We start from the raw sequence: 22,917 nt of genomic DNA on the forward strand, positions 1-22,917 counted from the left end.
TTGTCTCCCCAGGGCATTGAGCGCCTCAAACGAAAGCACCAGCCCAGGGAGCACCAGGGCAGCTGGGAGACAGTCCGGGAGACAGTCCGGGAGACCTTCGGCGGGGACTTCTCCCCGAACTGGTTCAACCCCTTCTCCGGCCCGTGCCACCCAGAGCTGCTCAACGACGGGGGCTGGGTGCGGCAGGCGGAATCCTTGTCGGGCCACGGGGAAACGTCGTCGGAGCGGCTGCAGGAGAGTAAGTCCGAGGACTCGGCGGAGGTGACAGACGAATGATGCTGCCGCGGGGAGGAGTCGCCGTCGACCCGCTCGTGGGCACGACGCAGCCCCCGCTCCCCGAGCTTCCCGTGCGCCAACCCCGGGCACTGCCATCCGCGGCCCTCCTTCCTCTCCCCACGTGGGGCCAGGTCTGCGGATGGGGGAGGGGGCCGGGGTGACAGAGGAGGACAAGAGGCTGTCTCTGAGTTCATCTAAGAAGGGTGTCCGGAGCGGGACTGCCTGGAGCCGCTCTCCCCGCCCGCGCGCCCCTCAGCCTCGCCCAGCAGAGGGGGCTCGGGGCGGGGCAGCCTGGGGCAGCTAAGAACTTGCCTTTGGTTTCCTCGGGACGCTGCGAGCAGGGCCCAGCCGCTCCCTGCAGAGAGCGCCCCCTGCTGCCCGCCCAGGGCAGGGCACAGGCCCGGCGGCCCCAGCTCTCTGCAAGGAAGGGCCAGCGGGTCCCCACGCCCACACGATGCCCACGGGTTCGAGTTACGACAGGGGCACCAAACTTGGCTCCCGTCCCCTGGACCCGGAGCCGTCACCGGGTCCTGCCTTGAGGCTAGTCTGTTGTCCCTTCACAGGTGGGGGGCGGGGGGCCCCATGTAGGGCTCCCGGGGAGTCCCCGGCCTGTCCCACGGGCACTTCGTTGTACTCGCCCACCTGAAGGAAGTCGCACCACCCACGGGCCGGAACTGACCGGGAACCTGGCCTGTGTCTCAGTTCCCTTCTCCCGAGATCGCGCCCCTCTTGTCTCTGGGCAGGCGGGCGGGGGCCAGGGCCTGCACGTCGGTCAGCCAGGCAGACAGACCAACCTGCCCCGACCCCGGACACTATCAGGAGGCCGGGACTCTGGTCACCCCATGAAGCCTGGAGGCCTGAGCAGGGGGTGGCCCGCCTCAGTGGCCGCTGGGAAAGCATCTTCTGCACGGAGGGGTTCCCACCCCACCCCCGCAGAGGCCTGCCCTCTCCGTGCGGTCTGACAGCCCCGCCCCTCCCGCCAGACGGAGAGCACACGCCCTGGGCCCCAGGGGCCTGCAGCTCCCGCCGACCCCTGATGACCCACCAGGCTCCGGGATTCATCGCTAAGGGGCCGGCCCACTGTCCTGACCGCTGCTCGGAGCGCCCTGCCGAGTCCCAGGAGAGGGTGGTGGCCGGGCTCCGGCGCAGGCCCAGAAAAGGGTGCAGGCCCGGTTTCGGGTCCACACCAGCTCTGGCACTTAGTAACGCCGGCGAGAGCAGCCCTGGTCAGCCCTGAAGCCTGTTGACGTGGAGCCAGGGTGGGGTGCAGCGCCTCCCACGTGGGGACAGCCAATCTCCGGGGTCGGGGCAGTGGCTGTGCTGACCCAGAAGGCAGCCCCAGGGGGTCAGCACAGTGGGGGAGGGACGCAGTGCCCCTGCCCCCTGCCAAGGTGTGTGCTGAATAAGCCCCAGGTCCCCTGAGACAACGGGCTTGAAACTGTGCTCCCTGGGGACCAGCTTGGCCTGAAAGCAGAGGGAGCCTCGGCCCCAAAGTCCCCCGTGCTCAGACGCGTTGGGGGCAGGCCCTTAACCTGCAGCCATCCACCCTCCCCAGAGACAGGCCTCACCCACGGCAGAGCCCCTCCTGGGAGGGCTGGACCGCCCCGGTCAACCCTGAGCCTCATGCCCTCCTCACACCCGAGACTCAGTGGCCTCCTCTCTGGTGGCTGTTGTTGGCCTAACATTCCGCTTAGCCGCCGATGGAGGGCGCTGCAGGTGCTTCCAATCGTCAGGTCCTGCTGGGCGGGAAGCCGGTGCCTCCACCCTCAATAAAAAGCTCTTTGCGTGACCTTGGTGGCTGGAGCTTCCCGTCTTTGGCAGCAGGCCCCAGTCCAGGACCCGGTGGCATCCTTCCTCGGGGTCACCTGAAGCCTCTGTCCCCCCACTTCCCGTGTGGGAGACAAGTGTCACGTGCAGGCACTGGCTGCAAGGGGGGAGTCGCTAACCATACCCTTTAGCAGAAGGAAGAATTCCTTTGCGTGCAGTGAGCACATATTAAGCACCTACTGTGTGTCAGGGAGGTGGGCCTCTGGGGCAAGAGTGCCCAGCCCACCACCCAAACGTCAGGTACATCACAAACTAACCTTCAACTCACACACAGGCCCCTGCTAGGAAGTGTACAATTGGGGGGTTACAGCCTTTGGGGGAGGGGGAGGGTGTCCTGAACAGGGCCTCCAAATAAAGAAGCCCAGCCCTGTGGAGAGGGAGCCCCCAGTGCTCTGGAAGCAGCGGTGGTTAATGGAGAGCGTGTGCGGCTTCTGAGCAAGTCTGGGGGGCGGGGCAGGAAGGGCTTCTCAGGACCGCGGCCGCAGAGGGAGGGGTTGCTGCCGGATGTGGAGTCTCCCTCCCCTGGGCCTGCCTGAGGCTTCTGAGAAAGGGGGCGGGCTCCTCCTGGAATCCAGAGTTTTCCACGTGAAGATCAAGTCACCTTTGACACTGGCAACCTGTCCTCTTCCTTCCAATGGCAGGCCCTTCCTCCTTCCGGCCGGGGGAGTTCTGGCTCTGGAACTCCGGCTAGGACTTCCCGTGGCACGTGGAGGAGGGAGGAGGCGGGAAAGCCGCTGTCCTGTTCGTCCCCGACCCTGGGGGACAGCTCTCCACGTTTCACCACCGTGCGGGGCGTTCGCTGTCGGCTTGTCACACTAAGGAAGTTCCTTCTAATCCTGGTTTGCTGAGTGTTTCGACCAGGAAGGGATGTTGGCCCACCCCTCCTCCCACCCCTCAACGCTGCTCTCGTCAGAGTCTTCTGCCCCCAACTGGTGGCCTTTCTCCATCTCCCCCTTACGTGACCCTCTCAGCATTACCCTGGGGGACCGCAGCCTTTTTCTTCAGGTGCTCCTAGGACACCTCCCTTGCCTGGTTGCCCCACCCCTCCGCTGTCTGCTTGCTCACCTAGCCAGTTCCTCCACGTCCCCCTGACTTCTAAACACTGGGGTGCCCCGGCCTGATCCTGGGGGTATTAAGAAGGCAGCAAGACAGAAGTTGGGGACAGGTGGGCTGGGGCCAGAGGCCGATCAGCAGGAGCCACGGAAGTTCCAGAAAGCCCGCCTGTCCCTGTGCAGTGAGGAGTGGAGGACGCTGTGTGCACAGAGAGGAGGGACCGGCCTAGGAGGGACCAGCCTGGGCGGGGCCCTTCTCTCCCCCAGGCTCCTGGCCCCGAGTCCCTTTGACTGCAGGGAATGTGTGATGACTGGGGCCAGCGGTCAGGTTTGGGTGGGCTGAGGGCCCTCAGACCCCCGGGGGAGCCCGGGGAACCGGAGCAAGCTGAGCGCCACACCTGGGGCCGTGCGCAGGGACAGTGCGCGGGCAGCACACAGACCCTGAACTGGGACCATGGTTACATAGTGGGAGACACACGGGTCTCCCGAGGATCTGGGAGAGGTCATCCAGGGACAGGAGGGCCCGCGGGTGCCCTGCGGGGTGAGAGCAGCCTCCGCGCCAGTTTCCTTTCCTAGCGAGTAAAATAAAACCAGGTCCCCCAAGCGAGGTCAAGCTTCTCTCATCAGCACCGCGAGAATGGGCGGACCCTCCCGGATCTGAGGAGCGCCCGCCTGGCTGACGTCAGAAGGGACCGCGCGCCTGGCAGGCCCAGGAGGTGGGAGCCTGGCAACCGCACTCCAGGAACTGCAACCCCAAAACGTCAGGAAAGGAAAATAAATGTCGGAAAGAATTAGTATTCTGGACCTGGTGGTTTTCATTTACAAAAGGGCACGAACCCGGTCTCCCTTCTCCTGCCGTGACTCAGAAGCATGACCCAGGCGGCCCATCACACCAGCACGAAGTTGTCCGAGAGCCCCACCAGTCACTGACCCCGGTGAAACGAGACTGGCCTTTGTCGGGCCACAGCGCTGCGATGACAGCGTGGTTCCAGTGCGTCCATGCGGCAGACCACCCCAGGGTCCCAGCATCTGCCAAGGCCCCTGGGCGGCCCGAGAGGGTGAACATCAAACAAAGCACTGTGTGGCTGCACCAGGTCTCGCCAGGCAGCGCCTGCTGTGCGCGGTTCCCTGCAGGAGCCAGGCTGTCTGCCCCCAAGGCCACTGGGGCAGAGCCTGCTGCCCTAGGCAGCATCTCCCTTCGCTTGACCGTCGGAAGGCTGCACCCCAGGTCACCTGGGAGGGGTCCCCACGCGCCAGCCCGTGCCTGAGCCACCACCATTGTCTCTCCAGCTGACGCACGCAGCCACCGACGCTACTGCTGCTTGTGAGCAAGGGCCTTCTGGGTCGGCAGCAGGCTGCTGTGGGTCAGGATGAGCCCGCAGAGGATGAGGAACACGCCTCCCCACCACAGGGCCTCCTGGCACTCGCCGTACAGCAGAAACCCCAGCAAGGCCTGCGGGACAGAGACAGCCGTGAAGTAGCCCGGAGACGCGGCAAGGGGGCCGGCCCCGCTCCCCGGCTGCCCTCCTAGGGCAGGAGGGAAGGCCTGGGACTGCAAATCTTGGGCTTGAGACCTTGCTGTCACCTTCAGCAAGTCACTCTACTCGTTGTGGCCTCCCTCACCTGCAGAAGTGGGGCGGGCACCTTCCTCAGGGCATCGGACCCCAGCAGAGCGCACCAGACCAGCAGAGGCTGGCAGCTGGCCCCTGCTGCCCGCCCACCCGAGCTGGCCCGCTGCGTCCTCCCTCCCCTCCTACAGGACTGACTGGGTTCAGCCCACCTGGCTGCCCTCAGGCCACCGGGGGAGGGAACCTAGGCCCTGCGCAGCTCACGCTGGAGCGGGCCGGCCCCTAGGACACACTGGGCGGCGCTCAGACGGGAAGGAGGGCTGTGGCCTGGAGCCGCGGCACACAGGCTAGCTTCACCATTGGACCGCATGCCCATCTAACTTGGAATTCCTCGGTCTGGGAGACCAGAGGAAGAGCCACAGGGGCCAAGCCACAACCCACCCTCTGCTTCAGTCCCTGACCCTTCTATCCAGGGGAGCAGGAGTCACCCAAGGACCCCCCCACCCAGAACGCACGTTTGGGACGGGGACTGCACCCTCCGGCTACTCACCGAGCTGAGGATGTTTGAAAAAGTCACTGTGACAGACGCAACAGCCGACGACATGGAGAAACTGAGGCCCCGGCTAAAGAACGTCCACATCAGCGAGTTGGTGGTGGCCATCATAGCAATGCCCAAGGCGCGGAAGCCCACGTGCACCTGCAGGAGAAGGCGTCACTGCGGCCAGGCCCAGCCCCTCACAGCACACCAGGGTCACAGTCACTGACACTGAGATCCCACCGCAGTCCAGGGGAGCCTCAGAGCTTTCCCGCCAGGACCTCACTTGGCCCTCAGTGGGCAGCAGGTCCCTTTTACAGCTGAAACAATCTCAGAGATGACGCTTCCTTGGCCATCTTCTTGGCCAAGTGACCTGAAGCAGAAGTACAACACTGACCTACGACCTGTACTGTCTACTGAACACCAGTCTTGGTTGGCCCAACAGTGACCAGCGCAGGAAGTTCAGTCCCCAGGGGCCATGCAGTTTTTATTGGGTGTGAGGTACAAGTCCATCAGGGGCAGAGTCCCCACTCCCCTGGACCAGGGAGAGCCCTGGCCATCCTGTTCTGGGCAGGCCACCCCCTGTCAGGCACTCCTGAGCTGTCACTCTGGCCAGGCCCTGTGCTAAGAGTGCTAAGTGCATCCTCGTGTATTCATTACCTTCATTTCACAGGTGGCGAACCTGAGGCATTACGGAACTTGCCTGAAGTGCCCCTGGGAGCCACTGGATTCAAACCCAGCTGGGTGGCTCCACACTCTTCACCAGGACACAGCCCTGAGCCAGGGAAACCATCTGCGACTATCTGGCTGGTGGTCCCAGCCATCACTTGGAGAACCTCCAGAGTCTCCTCTTTCTTTTTACTTTTCTAGATGTTATTTATTTATTTTTAGAGAGGGGAAGGGAGGGTGAAGGAGAGGGAGAGAAACATCAATCTGTTGCCTCTCACACACCCCAACTGGGGATCTGGCCCACATGCCAGGCATGTGCCCTGACTGGGTTCCCAGCCCCACGTGCAATCCACTGAGCCGCATCCCCCAGGGCTCGCTCTGGCGCTCTCTCTCTTCCTCTCTCTCAAGATGGGAGCTTGAAAGGAGAGATCTTCAGAAGCCCTCCAATCAAAGGACACACAGACTCTGTGCTTGGTTTGGAGGTAGCAGCCCACCTGCAGACAAAGCTGCTTCCTCGGGGGCTGTGCCCATTGAAACCCCAAACTCTTATTTCTCCTAAGTTTCCCAGCAGCTGAGTATATAGTGTCTTAAGGAAGGGGTGTCTTTGAATAATTTACACAAAGGCATTGCATGTGCCAGTGGCAGCCGGCTTACATGAAGGATTCTGAAGGTCTGCCGCACAATTAAAAAGACCAGAAAAGCATTTATGTCTCATGGAGTCACTCACCCCCCTTATCTTGGACCACTTACTCCAAGAATTACACCCAACAGGATACTGACCTTAAGTACGGCCGCTCCCCTTGGAGTATCCCTAACTAGGCTTAAACGGACAGAATCAGCCTGTCCCCAGTGCAGGGCAAGGTCTAACCCTGGGTTGCAGACTCGGGAAGGGAGAGGCAAGGCGGTCCAGGTCAACAGGCGCAGGGAGGCAATTTAAGGGTTCTCAACATCAGGGGAATGCTCGGAACGCTTCCCACACTCTCCAGTTTTCTGGCAGCAGGGCAGACAGGCCAAAACACCCGTTAATTACGGAATAAAGAGATGGGCAACAGGCTGCTCGCCTGGAGTCACGTGGAGAGAAATGTTCAAGCGCACGGGGCTTAAAGTGAGAGGCAGAGAGTAGATGGAGGACGCGTGCGTCTTCCCCGAGGGCGAGCTAGCCCCATCGGAGGTCAGATTTTAGGTCCTCGACCTCTCCTATAGCCTGCACTGGTAGCCTACACGGGACAGGAGTGGAGGGATGCTCTCTCACCTCCAGGTGGCTGCAGCGCCCCACTGCGGACGCGGCCAGTGGGGCCGAACAGAACGGCGCGGGTGAGGCCGCTTCTGCGCCCCCAGCCCCGCCCCACGCGGAGCCCTTCGGCCCCGCAGCGCCCCTCCGCCTCCCAGACCACCGGCCCGCCCGCCGCGGCTGCGCCCCGGGCTCCACCTCGCTGCTGAAGGCCAGCTTGGCGGAAGCGGCGGCCAGGGCCCCGAACGCGCCGGCACACAAGCAGTTGAACACGCCCCAGAAGCGGCGCCGCATCGGGCCCGCTTGGAGGTGCGGGGGGAACCACGCTGGGGTGTCCGAGTAGGCGTTCACCGCGCGCGTGGCCATAGTGCCCACCACCGCCGCCTCTCCTCGCGCCGGCCTGGCCCACTACCCACGGGGCTGAGCGCGCGCTGCGATTGGACGGCGGCCTCACCTGATGCAGCACCCACGTGAGCGGAAAGGCCAATGCGGGCCTTGCGAGGGCCTCTCAGGGGCGGGGCTACCAGAGGCAAGGCGGAGCCGATGAGGGCGGGGGCGGGGGCGGGCGCGGGCCTCTGGTTCTGTGGTTGCTGTTGGAGAATTCGCGGCCCAACAATTGCAGTCCTAGCCTCTAGGTGTCCCCGGCATCGGCTTTCCCTGGGCAGTTGTTAAAAATGCCGAATCCCAGGCCCCGCCCCACACCCATTGAATTAAAATCTGCATTTTGACAAGATTCCCTCAGGATTCACCTGCACCTTCCACGCTGAGAAGTGCAAAATGGAGAGATGCGTCGGCAGAGGGCACTAGAGACCTCCAGGCTCAGCGGGAAGGCGGGCTCAGACGAGGGCTTCGGACGAATCCAAAGGCCCAGGTGTGTACACGCTCATTGCAAGAAATTTAGGAAAGATGTCACCGGTAATCACTCCACTCAGATAATCACGATTAACATTAATTTTCCATGCACTTAAAGATGTTTAAAAAGTTTTCGTTTAAGAAGTATTTAATGTATGTCTTTGAAAATAAAATACTGTTGAAATGTATTTTGCTTGTATGCTGTGCATTATTTTGCCCAAATTTTTGAGGAAAAAAATAAGGGTAAGCATAATACGTAGGAGTGCACTACACATGGCAAAATATGGTATGAAGGGGAGAAAATTCAAAGCGAAAAAATAAAAAGAAATGTATGAAGGACTAGTTCCACACTCCAGGAAAATCATGGTTATAGTTTACTTTTTCTCTGTGCATATTTAGTTTTATATATAGCACACATTTTAAAAATTTTACATATAGGGCCCTGGCTGGTGTGGTTCAGTGGATTAAGTGCCAGTCTGAGAACCAAAGGGTTGATGGTTCAATTCCCAGTCAGAGCACATGCCTGGGTTGTGGGCCAGGTCCCCAGTGGGGGGAGTGTGAAAGGCAACCACATACTGATGTTTCTCTCCCTCTTTCTCCCTTCCCCTCTCTAAAAATAAATAAATACAATCTTTAAAAAAAATAAAAAATTTACATATAGTTATGGGACTTTTTGAAAATGTGATTCAAGGTGAACATACTTCAGCATTCTTTTTTTTTTTATCCATCCAGAAAGTTTTTGTGGAAGTCCTTCCTTGCCACCGTCTCTCACAGGGTGGTTTTGTGTCTCTAATAAAAGCATGGATAACCCCGATAACTCCCCCGATAACAGGGAGGAAGGAGCCGTGCTGGTGCAGGTGTTGTGGGGGTCCAGGGCCCACTGTGGGTTCCTGGCTTCACCGAGGGAAGAATTCAGACTCGGGCCAGCACAGAGGTTGAAGTGAAGGACAGTTTATTAGTGAAGCTGGGAGACAGGCAGTGGCGACTCCACAGACAGAGCAGCCCTTCCACAGCGAGATTTACTCCTTTCATCGAGGCTCATTGAATGCAGGGGAAGGGCAATCAATACGGGGAATAGTCAGGATTTTCGGGGTGCGGGGAGACTTCTCAGAAAAGCTCTGTTGGCCATTTTGTGTCTTTATATGGGCTTTCCCCTCTGATCATGGTAGCGTGGGGTGTCTAATGCTAATGTATTACAAGGAGCCTGTAGAGGCTAGGGGTTACTGCAAGGCGAAAGTAGTCACCATGTTGGATACGGCTAGACTTCAGTAGATTCTAAGCCCTAAATCCAAATGTGGGGTCGTTCTTACTATCTCCGTGGTAATCAGTGTAGCCCTTATTGGTTACAGCTGTTTCATCACGTGCCCTATCTCAATGCCCAGCCTAAAGATGATCCCCTCCTTAACGTTTGTTACTTGAAACTTACAGGAAATTAAGTAGTGTGGCACCGGGTCAACTCTCTTGCTTTAAAGACTACAAAACGAACTTTCTTAGAACAAACAGTGCCCCCACTAGCATCTCGGGTCCGCCTCCTCTGTAAAGCCGCCTGTGCTACCCACTACCCAGGCACCAGTCCTGTCGGTCTCCCTGCTGGCCTGCAAGCTCCTAGAGGGCAGGGACAAGTCCTTTTCTTCTCTACATCCCCAGTGCCCAGCATCGGCCTTGTTCTGGGAATGCGGGTTGGCCACTCAGCTGGGAAGTGATGCCTGCCTCCTGGACAAAAGCTCTTACCACGTACTAGGAACCTTGTTAAAATGCAGTGTGGATTCTGATTCAGGTCTGGACCTGGACTGAGACTCCCACATTTCTAGCAGGTTTGCAGAAGCTGCAGGTCGGAGCAGCAAGGCTGTCTGTCGTCTTCAGTGCACTCGGGGTGGGGGTGGGAGGGGCTTGCAACAGACTGGCCTCCCTGGCGGGGCTGTCAGCACGGAAGCCACGCGTGTTTTCTCCTTTTCCTGCTGCAGTGCCCAGAACTGCAACCAGCTCACGTCCTTACTGCAAATGCTTGAACAGACTATGCTTTTGTCACCGTGGGCAGTTAGCTAGTTATTAATAAAGGAAGGAAGCAAAGGGAATCTGACGTTGTTGAGCATAATCAACCAGGAAGCATAAGCCTGTTTGCTTCACCAGGAAGCTACAGCCTCACACACTCCAGCGGGTCACAGCAGTGCTTGCCAAGGATTAACAACCCTCTCTTTGTCCCACCAGTAGGGGTTGTTGGGGAGGGCAGGGGGTAAACACATGCATAGTGGAAGTCAAAATGGCACAATGGGGAGGGTGCTTGACCATAAAGACCTGTCACTCCTGCCTGGGAAAGGAATCAACTGGTCAGGGGGTGGATCCGTCAAAAGCCCTGAAAAGCTGGGAAGTTGGAAAGTTGGTCCTTTTGAAAAAGTGCCTGGTCTGTCCCAAGCCCAAGATAAGATTACCCACCCAGTTCAACACAAAGCAGCTCATTCTCTCTCCCAATGCGCCCTCCCCGCAACCAGGAACCTGTGCTTGTCCCATTCACGTGCGCCTTCTCTCTCCATAACTATGTGGCTTGCCCTAGCAGCAGCGTGGCCCAGGCTGCCGGGACTCCAAATGCAGGCTCCGTGCTGAGAGCCTGGGTGCAGCAGCGCTAAGATGCCAGGATGGAGACGGAGACTGCTGAGCAGCCGCCTGCAGTCTCCGGAGGACTAAGCTTTAAAATGAAACAGAAACTCTGGACACTGGCCTTTGGTTTGGACTTTTTCCACGGTGGGAAGGACCAAGATGGGACACGGGGGCGGCAGCCTTCTACGTCCACCCGAAAAGTCCTGCCACACCAGTCTCCCGCGCGTGGGTCTGTGGAATGCTTTCCTCGAGATCCCGTGGCAGAGCCCCACTTCCACTGCCAACTCTTTGATTACAAAAAATAAAATTTAAAAACCGACAGCAATGTCATGCAAACTAGAACTGGGGCAGTATGGACAGGAAGGCTACTTCATCCCACATTTATCCAAAAAGCAGTTAAAACAAACCTCCAAGATGACCGACAGGCAGAAGATGCCTTCTTGTGCGTGGAGAGACCCATCAAACCACCCCTCACCCTTTAAGGGCTAGCAGTCACAGTTAAGAGGCCTTAGGGGCAAAGGAGGGAATTTAAATGGGTGAAGCCCCTGGTGGGAGACAGTAGGAGTGGGCAGAGCCTGTGAACATGGGGGAGTGAATGTCTGCTTCCTCTGTGGCCCTCTCCAACCTTGCCTTTCCTCTCCTTTCACGCTGTGTCCATTTCTCTGTCTCTTCTTTGGTCTAGTCAGCTAAAAAAAATGAGCACATATTCGAGGCCAGGCCCTGCTGCTAAGCAGCAGAGTGGCCAGGGGGACGGTGATCCCGGCACTCCTTGGGTTCTGGCTTTTTGTAAAATGCTCAGTTCTCCCCGTCCTGAGCTGGCCTTAGGCTCTCTCTCCCCGGTCTCTGAGTGACGTTCTGTGTTGAATTGTGTCTGTCCTCAGCACCCGTGAATGTGACCTTATTTGGAAATGGGGTCACCACAGATGTAATCAAATTAAGATGAGGTCATTAAGGCAGGCCCTAATCTAATGTCCTTGTAAGCAGAACCAGAGACATGGGGGAGAAGGAATGCCACGTGACCACGGTGGTAGATTGGAGTGATGCCATGTACAAGCCAAGAACACCAAAGGTTGCCGGCAAGGCCACAAGCGTGAGAGATGCAGAACGCACTGGCTCTCGGAGCCCTCAGAGGCCAGCTTTAGCACCACCTTGACTTGGGACTTCTGGCCCCCAGAACGGAGAGAATTGTTTTAAACCACCCTCCTCCCACCTCCAGGGCAGGCAAAGTGTCTACTTCCTACCTTACACTGAGTGCCGGGTTCCATTTTGTTTCACATTGCTGTTTGAAAGTTTCTATTTACTTTTTAGATTGAGGGAAAGGGAGGGAGGAAGAGCGAGAGGAAATTAATGTGCAAGAGCGAGAGGAAATTAATGTGCAAGAGGAACACAGATCGGTTGCCTCTCGCACGCCCCCAACTGGGGACCTGGCCTGCAACCCCAGTCTGTGCCCTGACCGGGAATCGATGGCCAGCCCACTGAGCTGCATGGGTCGGGGTGCATTAACTGTTTAAACATCATTTTTCTTCAGCTTTATTGAGGTGTGATTTCCACACCATACTGAATGCAGTTTAATTTTTGGTCGTTTTAAAGAGTTGTGCCGTTACCAGCACAAGCCAGTTCTAAAACATTTCCGCCACATCCGAAAGTTCCCTTGGGGCCCCCAGCCATCCCCACTCCCTGACCCGGGCCCTGCTCGGGCCCCTCCCTTACATGGAGTCACACAGTCACACAGTCAGTGGCCTGTCGAGTCTGACTTCTCACTAAGCAATATTTGAGGCCCATCCCTGTGGCGGCATTTACCAGTCTACCTCTTTTTCACCGCTGAGTCGCATTCCCCTAACACGCACGGGGTTGTTTCACCAGCCGCTCGGAAACCGGTCCATGCCCCAGCACCTGCCCTCTAGGCCGGCCACAGACCCCCGAAGTGCTGGTGCAGAGGTGGGGAAGCAGGAACACCCCCCCAGCGGGGGCGTAAAGCGCTGCAGCCAAACAGAGCACTTGGGAAGCAGGCGGTGTCCTCACGAGTGAAACGCACGCCTTCCCCGTGACCCAGCAGTTGCGCTCCTAGGTTTCTTTCTACTCAAGGGGTAGGAAGGGTGGGTTCACACGAACACTTGTACTTGAGCCCTCACAGCAGAATTACTCATCGCAGCCCCAGACTGCACGCGGGCACACGCCCATCGGACGGGGAGCGACTCAGCGTGGCGTGTCCACACAGTGGGGGGTATGGTGCGCGACCAAGGGGCACGACGCGCCAACAGAGGAGCCCCTCGAGGCCGGGTTCCCGTGTGCGTTGTCCGCAGACGCCCAGCGCCCGGCTCACGGTGGTGCTCATTAAGTTGACGTTGCACGAACAAGTGAATGAACCATGTGAATCCCTTTTTTGGACTCTTTATTCGAAAAAGATTTATTACATTTTGAAAAATGGCCATGTTTACAGTTATAAAAAGGATCATGAAAATACTTCAAGTAGAAATACAAAAATAATCTATATTCACAAGTTTGCTTTTTATACACACTGTGCTGTCAGCTGTGAACCTCACTGCCAGTTCTGGGACCACTGAACACAGTTTCCGATGTAAGACTCAGAGGAGATCACGTTGGTACCCCAGGGAAAAACGGACTGGCGAACGCCCACTGTACACATCAGCTACAAGCTTTATTTTTAAAAGGCCCAAGGCCTTCCCAGGATTCACAGTCGGTTCGGAGCCCGGAAGGGGGGCTGCGCCCCTACACCGCGGGTTGCTCGCTGCCACTGGACGTGGGTGAGTGCAGAGTGTTCGTCAGAAGCTCTTTTTTCTTATTTTCTTTCAAAACTGTATTTTCAGCACGCAACTTTCCTGTCTCCTAGTAATTTTAAAAAAGGGAAAAGAAAAAAAAATAAGGCCCTCAATATTATAGGAAGGATTATTCTTGGCATTCATTAAACTTATATTTCAAATTAAAACTATAATTTTTAAATCTATAAACTACTTATTAAATAAAAATCTGATGTGTATGAAAACTGACCAAATTATCCTTAGAGTAGCACTAACTAAATTGCTTTGAGTTCAGGAAGTTCCCTGAGGAAAGCAGTTAAGAGATTCAATAACTAATCGTGTAAAAACCGGAGCGAGTTTACTCGGAACAGTCCCCAGCGCTCACCTCAGCGAGCCGCACGTTCTCCCTCTTCAGCCGCATGACGTAGTGGATCTTCTGGTTCAGGTTTTGGTGACCCACCAACCTCCCGTTTTCCTCAGCGAGACACTCCACCTGCTTCCTCAGCATCTCCGTCTCCTGCAGGTAACCAGTCCAGGCAGGAGCCAATGAGCTGCTCTTAATTTCTTAAAGGAAGTGACATGCGCCCTGGCTGGGTAGCTCAGTGGGTTAAAGCATCATCTCGATGCACCAAGGCTGCGGGTTGGATCCCGGTCAGGGCACATTCAAGAAGCAACCAGAGAACGCGTGAATACGTGGAGCAAATCGATGTTCCTCTCTGCACCCCCTGCCCTCCCTCTCTAAACCAGTTAACTGGGAGATGTGACGTCGGTGCGCGCCGTCCGAGAGCGCTGGGAGAGCCGGAGCCCGGCCCCGCTGCTGACCCCACGCCCCTGCGTGGGCTGCAGCCAGTCTGGCCCCCAGCACACCCAGACACGTCTTACTCTGATTGTTCTGTTAGTCCTCACATCCGAAGGGCAGGAAAAGATAAGCACACGAACGCACCTGAGACGTTCTCTCCTTTTCTTCATACAGTTCTTCCAGCTTCGATCTCAGCTGTTCCTTTTCTTGGAAGGCTTTGGACTCCAAAGTTCTGGTGCGCTCGACTTCCTCAGTCATTCTAAGGCAGTCCGTCTCTTTCTCCCGGAGGGCGGTCCGGACTTCTTCCAGGCTACGGCAGTAAGTGCCCCTTTTTGGAGCTCGGGAGAAACACCTTACAGGCGAGCTTCTCCCCGGGCCCGAGTGTGGGTTTGGGAGGAGGGCTGGTCCGGAGCCCTCTGACAGCACAGGGCGATCGGTCGCCAGGCTGCAGGGACGCTTCTTGTTGCTGGTTTAACCAAACTCTCCCTTTGGCAAAATCCTCGGACCATTTTTAAATAATGAAAATGCAGAACAGGAACTTTTAGATTCAGCCCACGTGGGGCCAGCACGGCACCCCACGCCTGAGAGTGCCCGTGTGGCTGTTCAGGTCACATGGCGCCTCTCAGACAGCGGGCCGGCCGGCCACCGCTCCAAGGACGGGCTGTTAGCAAGTGCTATGCAGCTGCCAGTGGGAGCAGCTTCATGAGGGGGCCCCTTTGGCAAGTGGCATTCAGGAAAACAATTCTGTAAACATCTATTATGTTCGCATCTTACTTCAGAAGGAAAAAAGTTCCCTGCCTTGTGGGGATAACGAGCATTTCTCCCCTTAGAGAGTAAAGAAAAGGCCGACAAGAACTTGAATTACAAACCAGTGCACTTACTCTGCTTTCATTCTCAGCATTTCTTCAACTAACTTATTCTGTAGGTTAGAAAAAGAAAAAGAAAAAGATGGCTTAAGTTCTTAACACTGCTTAAAAAAATTGAAAATAACCAGTCCACACCCGTCCATGGTAACAAAATCACCCCGACATCCTTCCCACAATCCAGCTACACACACGTAAGGGGGTGCCTATTTACACGACTCCGTGCACGTGCCCCCGGGGTCTCGGGCAGGCACAGTCCTCACTCCTAAGTGGCCACCTGTCGGGCACACTGCGCAGTAGGCTCGTTACCTCCCAGAGATACAGACAAAATTCTCTCTCAATTCTCAGCCACCTCTAAGTACTGACAGTGAACACCAAACTTAACAGTAGGTCTAAGGAAAAGACAGAAATGTCCATAGTAAACGGTTTCTAAAACCTATAACCATAAATGCTTACTATAAAAGCACTTGTCAGACAATAAAAAAACTACTATGTAAAAAGAAAGCATACTTTAGCAAGTCTTTCTTTGGTAAGTTCTTCTTGTTCATGCTTGAGCTGTTGGCTGTCTGGATGATTCTGGCCGCTGCAGATTAAGAAGGGAGGATGGGGAAACACTGTCAAGTACATGCAAACGTCAATCTCATGTCTATACTGTGCAACAATGCCCCGCTGTGCAAAGAAAAAGCCAACTCGATGGTGATGACACGAGGTTAGCATGTTTGAGCAATGTGACCGACACACAGGGGTGACCTAAGGCACCTCCCCAGAACTGAGGATTCCTCCTGTATGAAAGTGAGGGGAGCAAAGCTGCGAGGTCTAATCAAGTCTTGGGTGGAAGTAAAATAGACACTTCATGGAGAGTAAGACCCTCTGAAGGCCAAATGCGAGCAAACGGCAGCTGAGGCAAAGGCGGTCTAGGAGTCTGGGTGGCTGTGAGAAGCTGGGAGGGGCCTCGCTGCGGGCAGGAAGGGCCCCTCGGGCTGGCCTGGCCCCCAGGGCCTCGGACAGCCCCTTGCACTGGATTTCCTAGCCAGCTGGCAGTTCCCGATGTCACTGGCTTCCCAGGAGTGCTGACACCAGGACGTGGGTTCCCTGAGTAGCAGACCTCAGTCTCATCCCGAAAAGCCCCTCTACACGGAGGAAAAGGTGTTCTGGGTGAAATGTCAGCGTCACGGGGATCCGATTAACCTGAGTCCGTCTCTGGGCCTGACGGGGTCAGGAGAATGAACTGGGTTTGTGTGAGCAGCCTCCGGACCAGGAAGACACCCCCTAGGGGAACTGCCTGAATGCCACAGGCTTCTCTAGGAGTATCTGTCACCGATGAGTGGGGGGAGAGACTGTTTCTCAAAGGAAAACAGAAGATACAGTAGTTTCTTCCACTTAATGAAGCTGGCAGTCTCGACAAAAACAGTAATGAGACCTCAATAGGAAAACACCTGAAATCATTAGGGAAGATGTGTTTTCTTTGCTTGAAGCCAGGGGTGGGAGCCACATGGCCTCTGTCACAGCTGTCAGGCCGGCTGTCGCCATGCCGGAGAGCAGCCGCGGCAACGCTCACCTGAAAGGGTGCGACTGTGCTTCAGTGTGGCTAGACCTACCTCCCAGGCTGGGGCTAGACCTGAGCCCCCGCCATAGTTTTCTTTCTCTTTTCTTATTACTGCAGTGTTTGATCGCCTTCCCTCTGTCAAACCCTGAGCCAGCCACCGCCCCAGCCTGCCCGCAGAGGCACAGGAAGAGGAAGCCACAGGGCAGGCCAGACACAGGAGAAAGAAACGGCCACGGCAGGTAGCGGGGGCTCCTGCACATGGTGCAGAGGATGGGAAAGGCCACCGTCAGGCCTGGGAGCCCACGGCCTCCGAGAGGGCAGAGCCCCGAAAGGCAGAGGAGAGCTGTTGCTTCACGGCAGGATTCCTGGCATCACCAAGCACGAGGCTCCCAAACCTGGTCCCAGTTCCGGCTCCAGAGCCTGCCACCCCGTTGCAGCAGCCCCAGCCCCAGTGAACTTGACCGCTGGGTCGATGTCCCGTAAGATGGCGCTGGTTTGGAAGCTGTGGCTAGACATAAGCGGGTCAGGGGTCCTTTTGGCACCCCTGCACACAGGGATAGGCTCAGCACCTAGAGGCGTTCCTGAGCAAGGAGAGGTGGAGGCCAACTGGGTGCAGGCGAGCATTCCCAGGGGCCGGGGGCTGTGGTAGGAGAGCTGCTCCCGGCGCACAGAGGACAGAGAGGGGCGGGGCTCCAGGCTTCTAGCCGACCTGCCATGAAGAGGTTTCTGTCTGGCTCCTCTGGAAAGGCACAGAGGCTATGGAGCAGTGTTTCCAACTGTGGTCGCACAAACGACCTGGGAACGTCCTGTTCTCCACACTCTCACTAAGTCTTGATAAAAGACAGTATACTGCCCTGGCTGGTGTGGCTCAGTGGACTGAGTGCTGGCCTGAGAACCAAAGGGTTGCTGGTTCGGTTCCCGGTCAGGGCACATGCCTGGGTTGCGAGCCAGCCCTCAGTGGGGGCCGCATGAGGAGCAACCACACACTGATGTTTCTCTCCCTTTCTTTCTTCCTCCCTTCCTCTCTAAAATAAAGAAATAAAATCTTAAGAAGAAAAGACAGTGCACCAAGTACAACGCTCTGTTTTACCCTGACTGACGTGGGGGCGGAGCATGGGGAAGTAGGGCGCACACTGTGCACTGCCTGCCTCAGAACCGCCCAGGAGGGGGCGACATCCCTACTAAAGTGAGCATTTCTGATGCTCCAGGAAACTCGAAGAAAACCACTTAGTAAGGCAGTCATGCGCTTGCTGCTTAACGACGGGACTACATGCTGAGAAACGCATCGTTAGGAGATTTCATTGTCATGTGAACATCCTATAGCCAATTTACAGAAACCTGCATGGTACAGCCTACGACACCCCTAGGTTAGATGGAACTGCCTGTTGTCGCTACAGGCCCGGGCAGCATGTTTCTGCACTAAACGTGAGAGTGAATGCAATCAAGGGACACGGTAAACACAAGATCTATGAGGTGGTCTACAAATACCAGTGCCCTCACACCAGCCGCACCAGACACCTGAGCACAGCGCTGCGCTGCACTACGACGCGATGACAACTATGAAGTCACTAGGCAACGGGAATCTCTCAGCCCTGAGGGACTGTCGTCATGTTCGAGGTCGGTCTGCCATCGATGGAGGCACAGTTACGGAGTGCGTGAGCGCGGGCTGCCAGCAGGGCCACCAGCCCCACCTCAAACGCCTGCTGTCTCACGGAGGGCCTGGACAGTGCGTCCCAGGGCTGCCCTGGCAACAGTGCGGACAGCAGACACCCCTAACCGGGAAGCAGAATTCGGAAGGGCCTCCTCCCCAAAGAGATCCCTCCGACTGACTCGCCTCAGCTGGGCGCACGGTGGTACAGGCCGCTGTCACCCGCAGCCTCTCCCTGCCAGAGCTGCCGATGGGCAGGACCACGCCTCTCCCTTTACTCCCGGCTGCCACTCACCGAGCGGCCGCCCCTGCCAAGCTCTGGCACCAGCATTTCACACAGTGTTTTGGGACTTTAAAATACCTGTGTGAGAGCTGTAGTTTTCTTCATTTTACTGCTAAGGAGGTTCAAAAATGTGCCCACAGTCACACAATCTTCAGGGTCAGAGAGGGGACATGGCCTGGGTGTGGTCGCCCGGGACAGGACGCTGTGCCATCAGCAAATACTACCCCAAACCTGCCTGCGCTGAAGCCACACGCGCAGACCCAGACACCCCAACCCAGGAGGGCTCCCCTGGAGGGCTGTTCCCAGGACCGCGAGTCACGAGGTAAAACCAACGGGCAGAAATCCTCCCTTTTCCTGCAGGACTCTCATCTTGTGGACGGGCTGGCTCCCTTTTTCCTTCTTAAATGGAAGTAGACAGTTGGTTCAAGGTTTTGAAGTCTGAAATCCACTGCAACAGTTCTACAACAATGCAACATTTAACAGAGGAGGCAAGGTTGTGAACGCCTCCTTCTCTCACTGTTGACCTGTGGAATCAGGTCAACACCCCAGCAGACCTGATTCAAGGCAAGGAAAAAGGAAGATGAAAAATATGAACAACAGGCCCTGGCTGGTGTGGCTCGGCTGGTTGGAGCGTCAGCCCACGAACCGAAACGTCATGGGTTCAGTCTCCGGTGGGGGCACATACAAGAGGCAACCAATCGATGTTTCTGTCCTTCGCTCTCTACCCCCCTTCCCCTCTCTCTAAAATCAACGAGCACGTCCTCAGGTGAGGATAAAAAACAAACAATAAAATGGTAATAAATAGATAAGTATCAACGACTGAATCTAAAAAACAAAACAAACAAGCAAGCAGAACAGAAACAGACTCACGGACACAGAGAACATTTTCATGGGTGCCGGCGGGGAGGGCGGGGAGGGCTGGGGGATAGGCGCCAAAAGGGAAGGCACTGAGAAGCCCCGACTGCTAGTCACGGGACAGGCACGGGGGCGTGCAGTGCACCCCCAGGAACACAGTCAGTAATATTCTAACACTGTGTATGGGGACGGGCGGGTGTGAGATTTATCGGGGTGATCACTCAGTAAGTTCTATGTCTAATCACTGGGGTGTACATCTAGAACTAATAGGATTTTGTATGTCAATTGTGTTTGAACAAGAAAACATGATTTAAAGTAAACAAACAAAACAAAACAAAACAAAACAAAACAAAAAAGCAGCGGATGGGAAGCAGTGTGTATTCCGGCCGCATTCAATGAGCTACACCCAGGCAGGCCGAGGCCCGGCCCGCGGGGCTGCAGCGGCTGTTTCGCACCTGCCGTCCTTGTGCTTTCTAATGTCGTCCAGCTGACCTTGCAGGAGCCAGTTCTCCTCTCTCAGCTGCTGGGCGTCCAGGCGCAGGTTCTCCATTTCACTCAGCTGCTCCTGATAACACACGGAATCATGTTTTTCAGAGAATACGAGAGGAGGCATTATTTGCTCCCCAAGGCCACGACCAAGACAGGCAGTACCCCTGTAAGCTTCTCCTCTGCACAGAACACCGCGCCGGACGACGCTGGATGAAACGCTGACTGTGACAAGCTCTTGGGGGCCTCGAACTATGGTTCAGTCTCATACCCAACATCTTAAATGTCGTCTCCGATCACACGACTCACTAAAATTCCTTTACGAGAAAAGATGACACAAGGTCTCTACTTCGCCAAATGTTCCATTTGCGTGTGCTGAATAGATTCTAATGGAAAATCACGAGCATAACCCATCTAGAAGATAATCGCCTGCAAGAAGCGTCCTTTTTGACTTACTTCTACCTGCCCATTACCTGACTGCCTTTAACCTGACCCTATTTGTGCAGAGCACCAAGGCCCGGCCCGCCTGGGGCACGGCGGTCCTGAGACTGCAGCGCGCGGGGAGCTGGCCGGGAACGGCGCCCTCCGCCAGAACCAAAGCTCCGGGGGGGGGCACCGTCTTCGTGCGCTTTACCCGGCGTGGGCACGGCCAGCTAGTTTTGTTCCTACGCGGAACACCCTGCACAGCAATGACCTTCCAGGCATCCTGCTGCCCCCGCCCCGCCCCCCACACTTCCCACAACACAGCGCCTCCTCAGGCCCCCCCACACAACGCCCAGCCCTCCGTGCGGCACAGAACCCACTCTCCCCCACGTACCTGGGTGAAAACACCAGGAGGACGTTTGAAAGAATGGCAAACGAGAGAAAAGTATTGTTAACTACCATAGACAAAAACTAATCTGGCATATGAAGAATGCCTCCAAACCATTCAGAAAAAAATTCAACAACAGCACAAAACAGAGAAAAAAAAAAACCAAGTCCAACAATAGAAAGCAGGGAGAAGGACAGAGCTGGCAGAAACAGAAACACACAGCTGCTCAATCCTACTCCTAATAAGAAAAACACCAGCTCAAAACATCAACGAGATAACACGCGTCAGCCATAAAAGTGACAGAGACCTAACTCTCGGACAGCACCGTGAGGACAGCGGTCGGTGCAGCCTGCATGACGGTGCCACCGTGGAAACCAAAGGGGCAGGGGACACATGCTCAGACGTGGTCACACCCCCCGCCCCCGGAAAGCTCTAAGAGATACATAAGGAACCGGCTACACTGGGAGCCCCCAGAACAGCAGATGAGGAGTTCGGAGTCAGGAGTGAGAGGAAGGCTTCTGCCTACACTGAGTTTTGTGCCTATTGAATTTTGTATCTTCAGTAACTATGAAAAATACTACTTATCTTAAAACATTAATTGGAAACAATGAAATTACCCAGTTACCTTCATTCGGAGGATTTCAGCATTTTTTATTTCTCTGTCTTCATTTAGCTTAGTGACAAGGCGTTGCAAAGAAATCTTGGAGGCCCGCCCGTCTTCTATCTCCTGTTCCTGTGTTTCCAGGAGCTTTGCCAAGTGTGTTTGGAAATGAGGCGGGGTTTTCGGGCTCTGAAATAAAGCCAGATTTCACCCAAATACACGATTAAAGGATATCATAAAGATTTCATGTTAAATGTATATATCAAGCATATAGAAAAAACTCAAGCTATTTAGTCTAAATCTTGTCCAAGCAAAACATAAAAATAGAAAACACTGGTTCCTTTTTATCAAGTAAAAAGCAGAAAAGGTGTTAGTGAAAAACAACTTTTTCATAAAAAGATGAAGCTATGGTCTTAGTAACTGCTAAACTTATAAAACTCACAAAACTTGATTCCTCCTGAAACACACCCTTTTTCTGAAAAGTACCTGGGGATACTCGGCAGCAGAATCCATCACGTGACCGAGTTGCCTCATTTTGAAGTTATACTCGTTCTTCTTCTGTTCTACCTCCTCTTTCTTTTGGTTTAACTGGGAAAATCAACAAACATAGGGTTACAAGTTAGAAAACAATATGGAACCCATGGTCCAATTAGAACATCCTGTCTTCCTCTATGTATGAAGAGAGGGATGTATAAATAGGCTTTTTACGTTTTGGGGGGATTTGATTAACAATCAAAAGCAGCAATACATTAAAACACAGCAATTTTTAAAGTAAGGCAGTGTACAATCTGGGGCTGCCATTCGTGTCTGTGTACCTTAGTTATTTTTGTAAAGGTTTTATTTATTTATTTTTAGAGAGAGGGGGAAAAACATCAATGTGTGGTTGCCTCTTCCATACCCCCCTGCAACTGTGGACGTGGCCTGCAACCCAGGCATGTGCCCTGACCAGGAATCGAACCAGCAACCCTTTGGTTTGCAGGCCGGAGCTCAATCCACTGAGCCACACCCACGAGGGCAATAAAATCTTAAAACAAAAACAAAAGCTAAAACAAAAACAAAAAAAAACTTCGTTTTTAAGCTTCTCAAATGATCAAAGAGTCATCTGAGGAAAAATACAAAATATAAAACAGCAGCAGCCAAAGAGCGGATGAGAATGAGCCGTAACCTCACCACAGTGGCTGGAACCTGCTGGCGCGTCAAGGGTTGAAGGTGGGCAGGAAGACAGCCAAGCCAGTCTGCACCCCTGGGAACAGCCCGGTCCTTCAAGCCCCCAGAGCTGCTGCCCACGCAGCCCTCTCCCCCATCCCCACTCCAACCGGCCCTTCCCCGGTGCTCGCCTGGTGCTGGAGCTCCTGGATCATGGCCTCCTTCCGGGTCAGCTCCTCCTGGGCGGACTGCAGGAGCCCCGAGTGCTTCTTGGAGGCCTCGGTGAGCATGTTCAGCTGCTCAGTGGCATGAGCCAGGTCCTCGCAGAGCATGTCCCTCTGTCAGGGGACAACCCCCACACAAGCAGAATTTCTCAATCTCAAATCGCCAACAAGGATTTGCAAATCATTACTATGTGCGATGTTTTAAAGGTTAAGAGAAAGTTTTAAGTGAGACCTTTTTCTTTGGCTAGTGTGGTAAACCATTCCAAGACAAACCAAGCAGCTAACATCAGC

General features: G+C 55.4%; 3 protein-coding genes across 5 annotated transcripts in view; 1 reads left to right on the forward strand and 2 right to left on the reverse strand.

Annotated features, from left to right (window-relative positions):
• Positions 1-1,197, forward strand: part of ZDHHC3 (zinc finger DHHC-type palmitoyltransferase 3) — a 40,949-nt gene extending 39,752 nt beyond the window's left edge. For all 3 annotated transcript variants that reach the window (XM_036030436.1, XM_028518218.2, XM_036030435.1), the window contains one exon: positions 13-1,197. In XM_036030436.1, the coding sequence (XP_035886329.1) occupies positions 13-276 (264 nt within the window). In that variant the 3' untranslated portion in view covers positions 277-1,197. The remainder of the gene's footprint in view (positions 1-12) is intronic.
• Positions 1,198-3,934: 2,737 nt separating this feature from the next.
• TMEM42 (transmembrane protein 42) lies at positions 3,935-7,554 on the reverse strand. The gene is made up of 3 exons (XM_028518799.2): positions 7,357-7,554; positions 5,274-5,420; positions 3,935-4,608 (listed from the first exon to the last, which is right to left on the reverse strand). The coding sequence occupies exons 1-3, from the start codon at positions 7,522-7,524 to the stop codon at positions 4,468-4,470; spliced, it is 456 nt and encodes a 151-aa protein (XP_028374600.1). The 5' UTR covers positions 7,525-7,554; the 3' UTR covers positions 3,935-4,467.
• Positions 7,555-12,984: 5,430 nt separating this feature from the next.
• Positions 12,985-22,917, reverse strand: part of KIF15 (kinesin family member 15) — a 44,929-nt gene continuing 34,996 nt past the window's right edge. The window contains 9 exon segments of the mRNA XM_028518625.2: positions 12,985-13,452; positions 13,750-13,881; positions 14,308-14,473; positions 15,045-15,082; positions 15,537-15,609; positions 19,814-19,923; positions 21,281-21,445; positions 21,743-21,844; positions 22,594-22,740. Of these exon segments, the coding sequence (XP_028374426.1) occupies positions 13,336-13,452; positions 13,750-13,881; positions 14,308-14,473; positions 15,045-15,082; positions 15,537-15,609; positions 19,814-19,923; positions 21,281-21,445; positions 21,743-21,844; positions 22,594-22,740 (1,050 nt within the window). The 3' untranslated portion in view covers positions 12,985-13,335.

Source organism: Phyllostomus discolor, chromosome 7 (assembly GCF_004126475.2).
Source record: "Phyllostomus discolor isolate MPI-MPIP mPhyDis1 chromosome 7, mPhyDis1.pri.v3, whole genome shotgun sequence".
In the NCBI taxonomy this organism is placed as follows: domain Eukaryota; kingdom Metazoa; phylum Chordata; class Mammalia; order Chiroptera; family Phyllostomidae; genus Phyllostomus; species Phyllostomus discolor.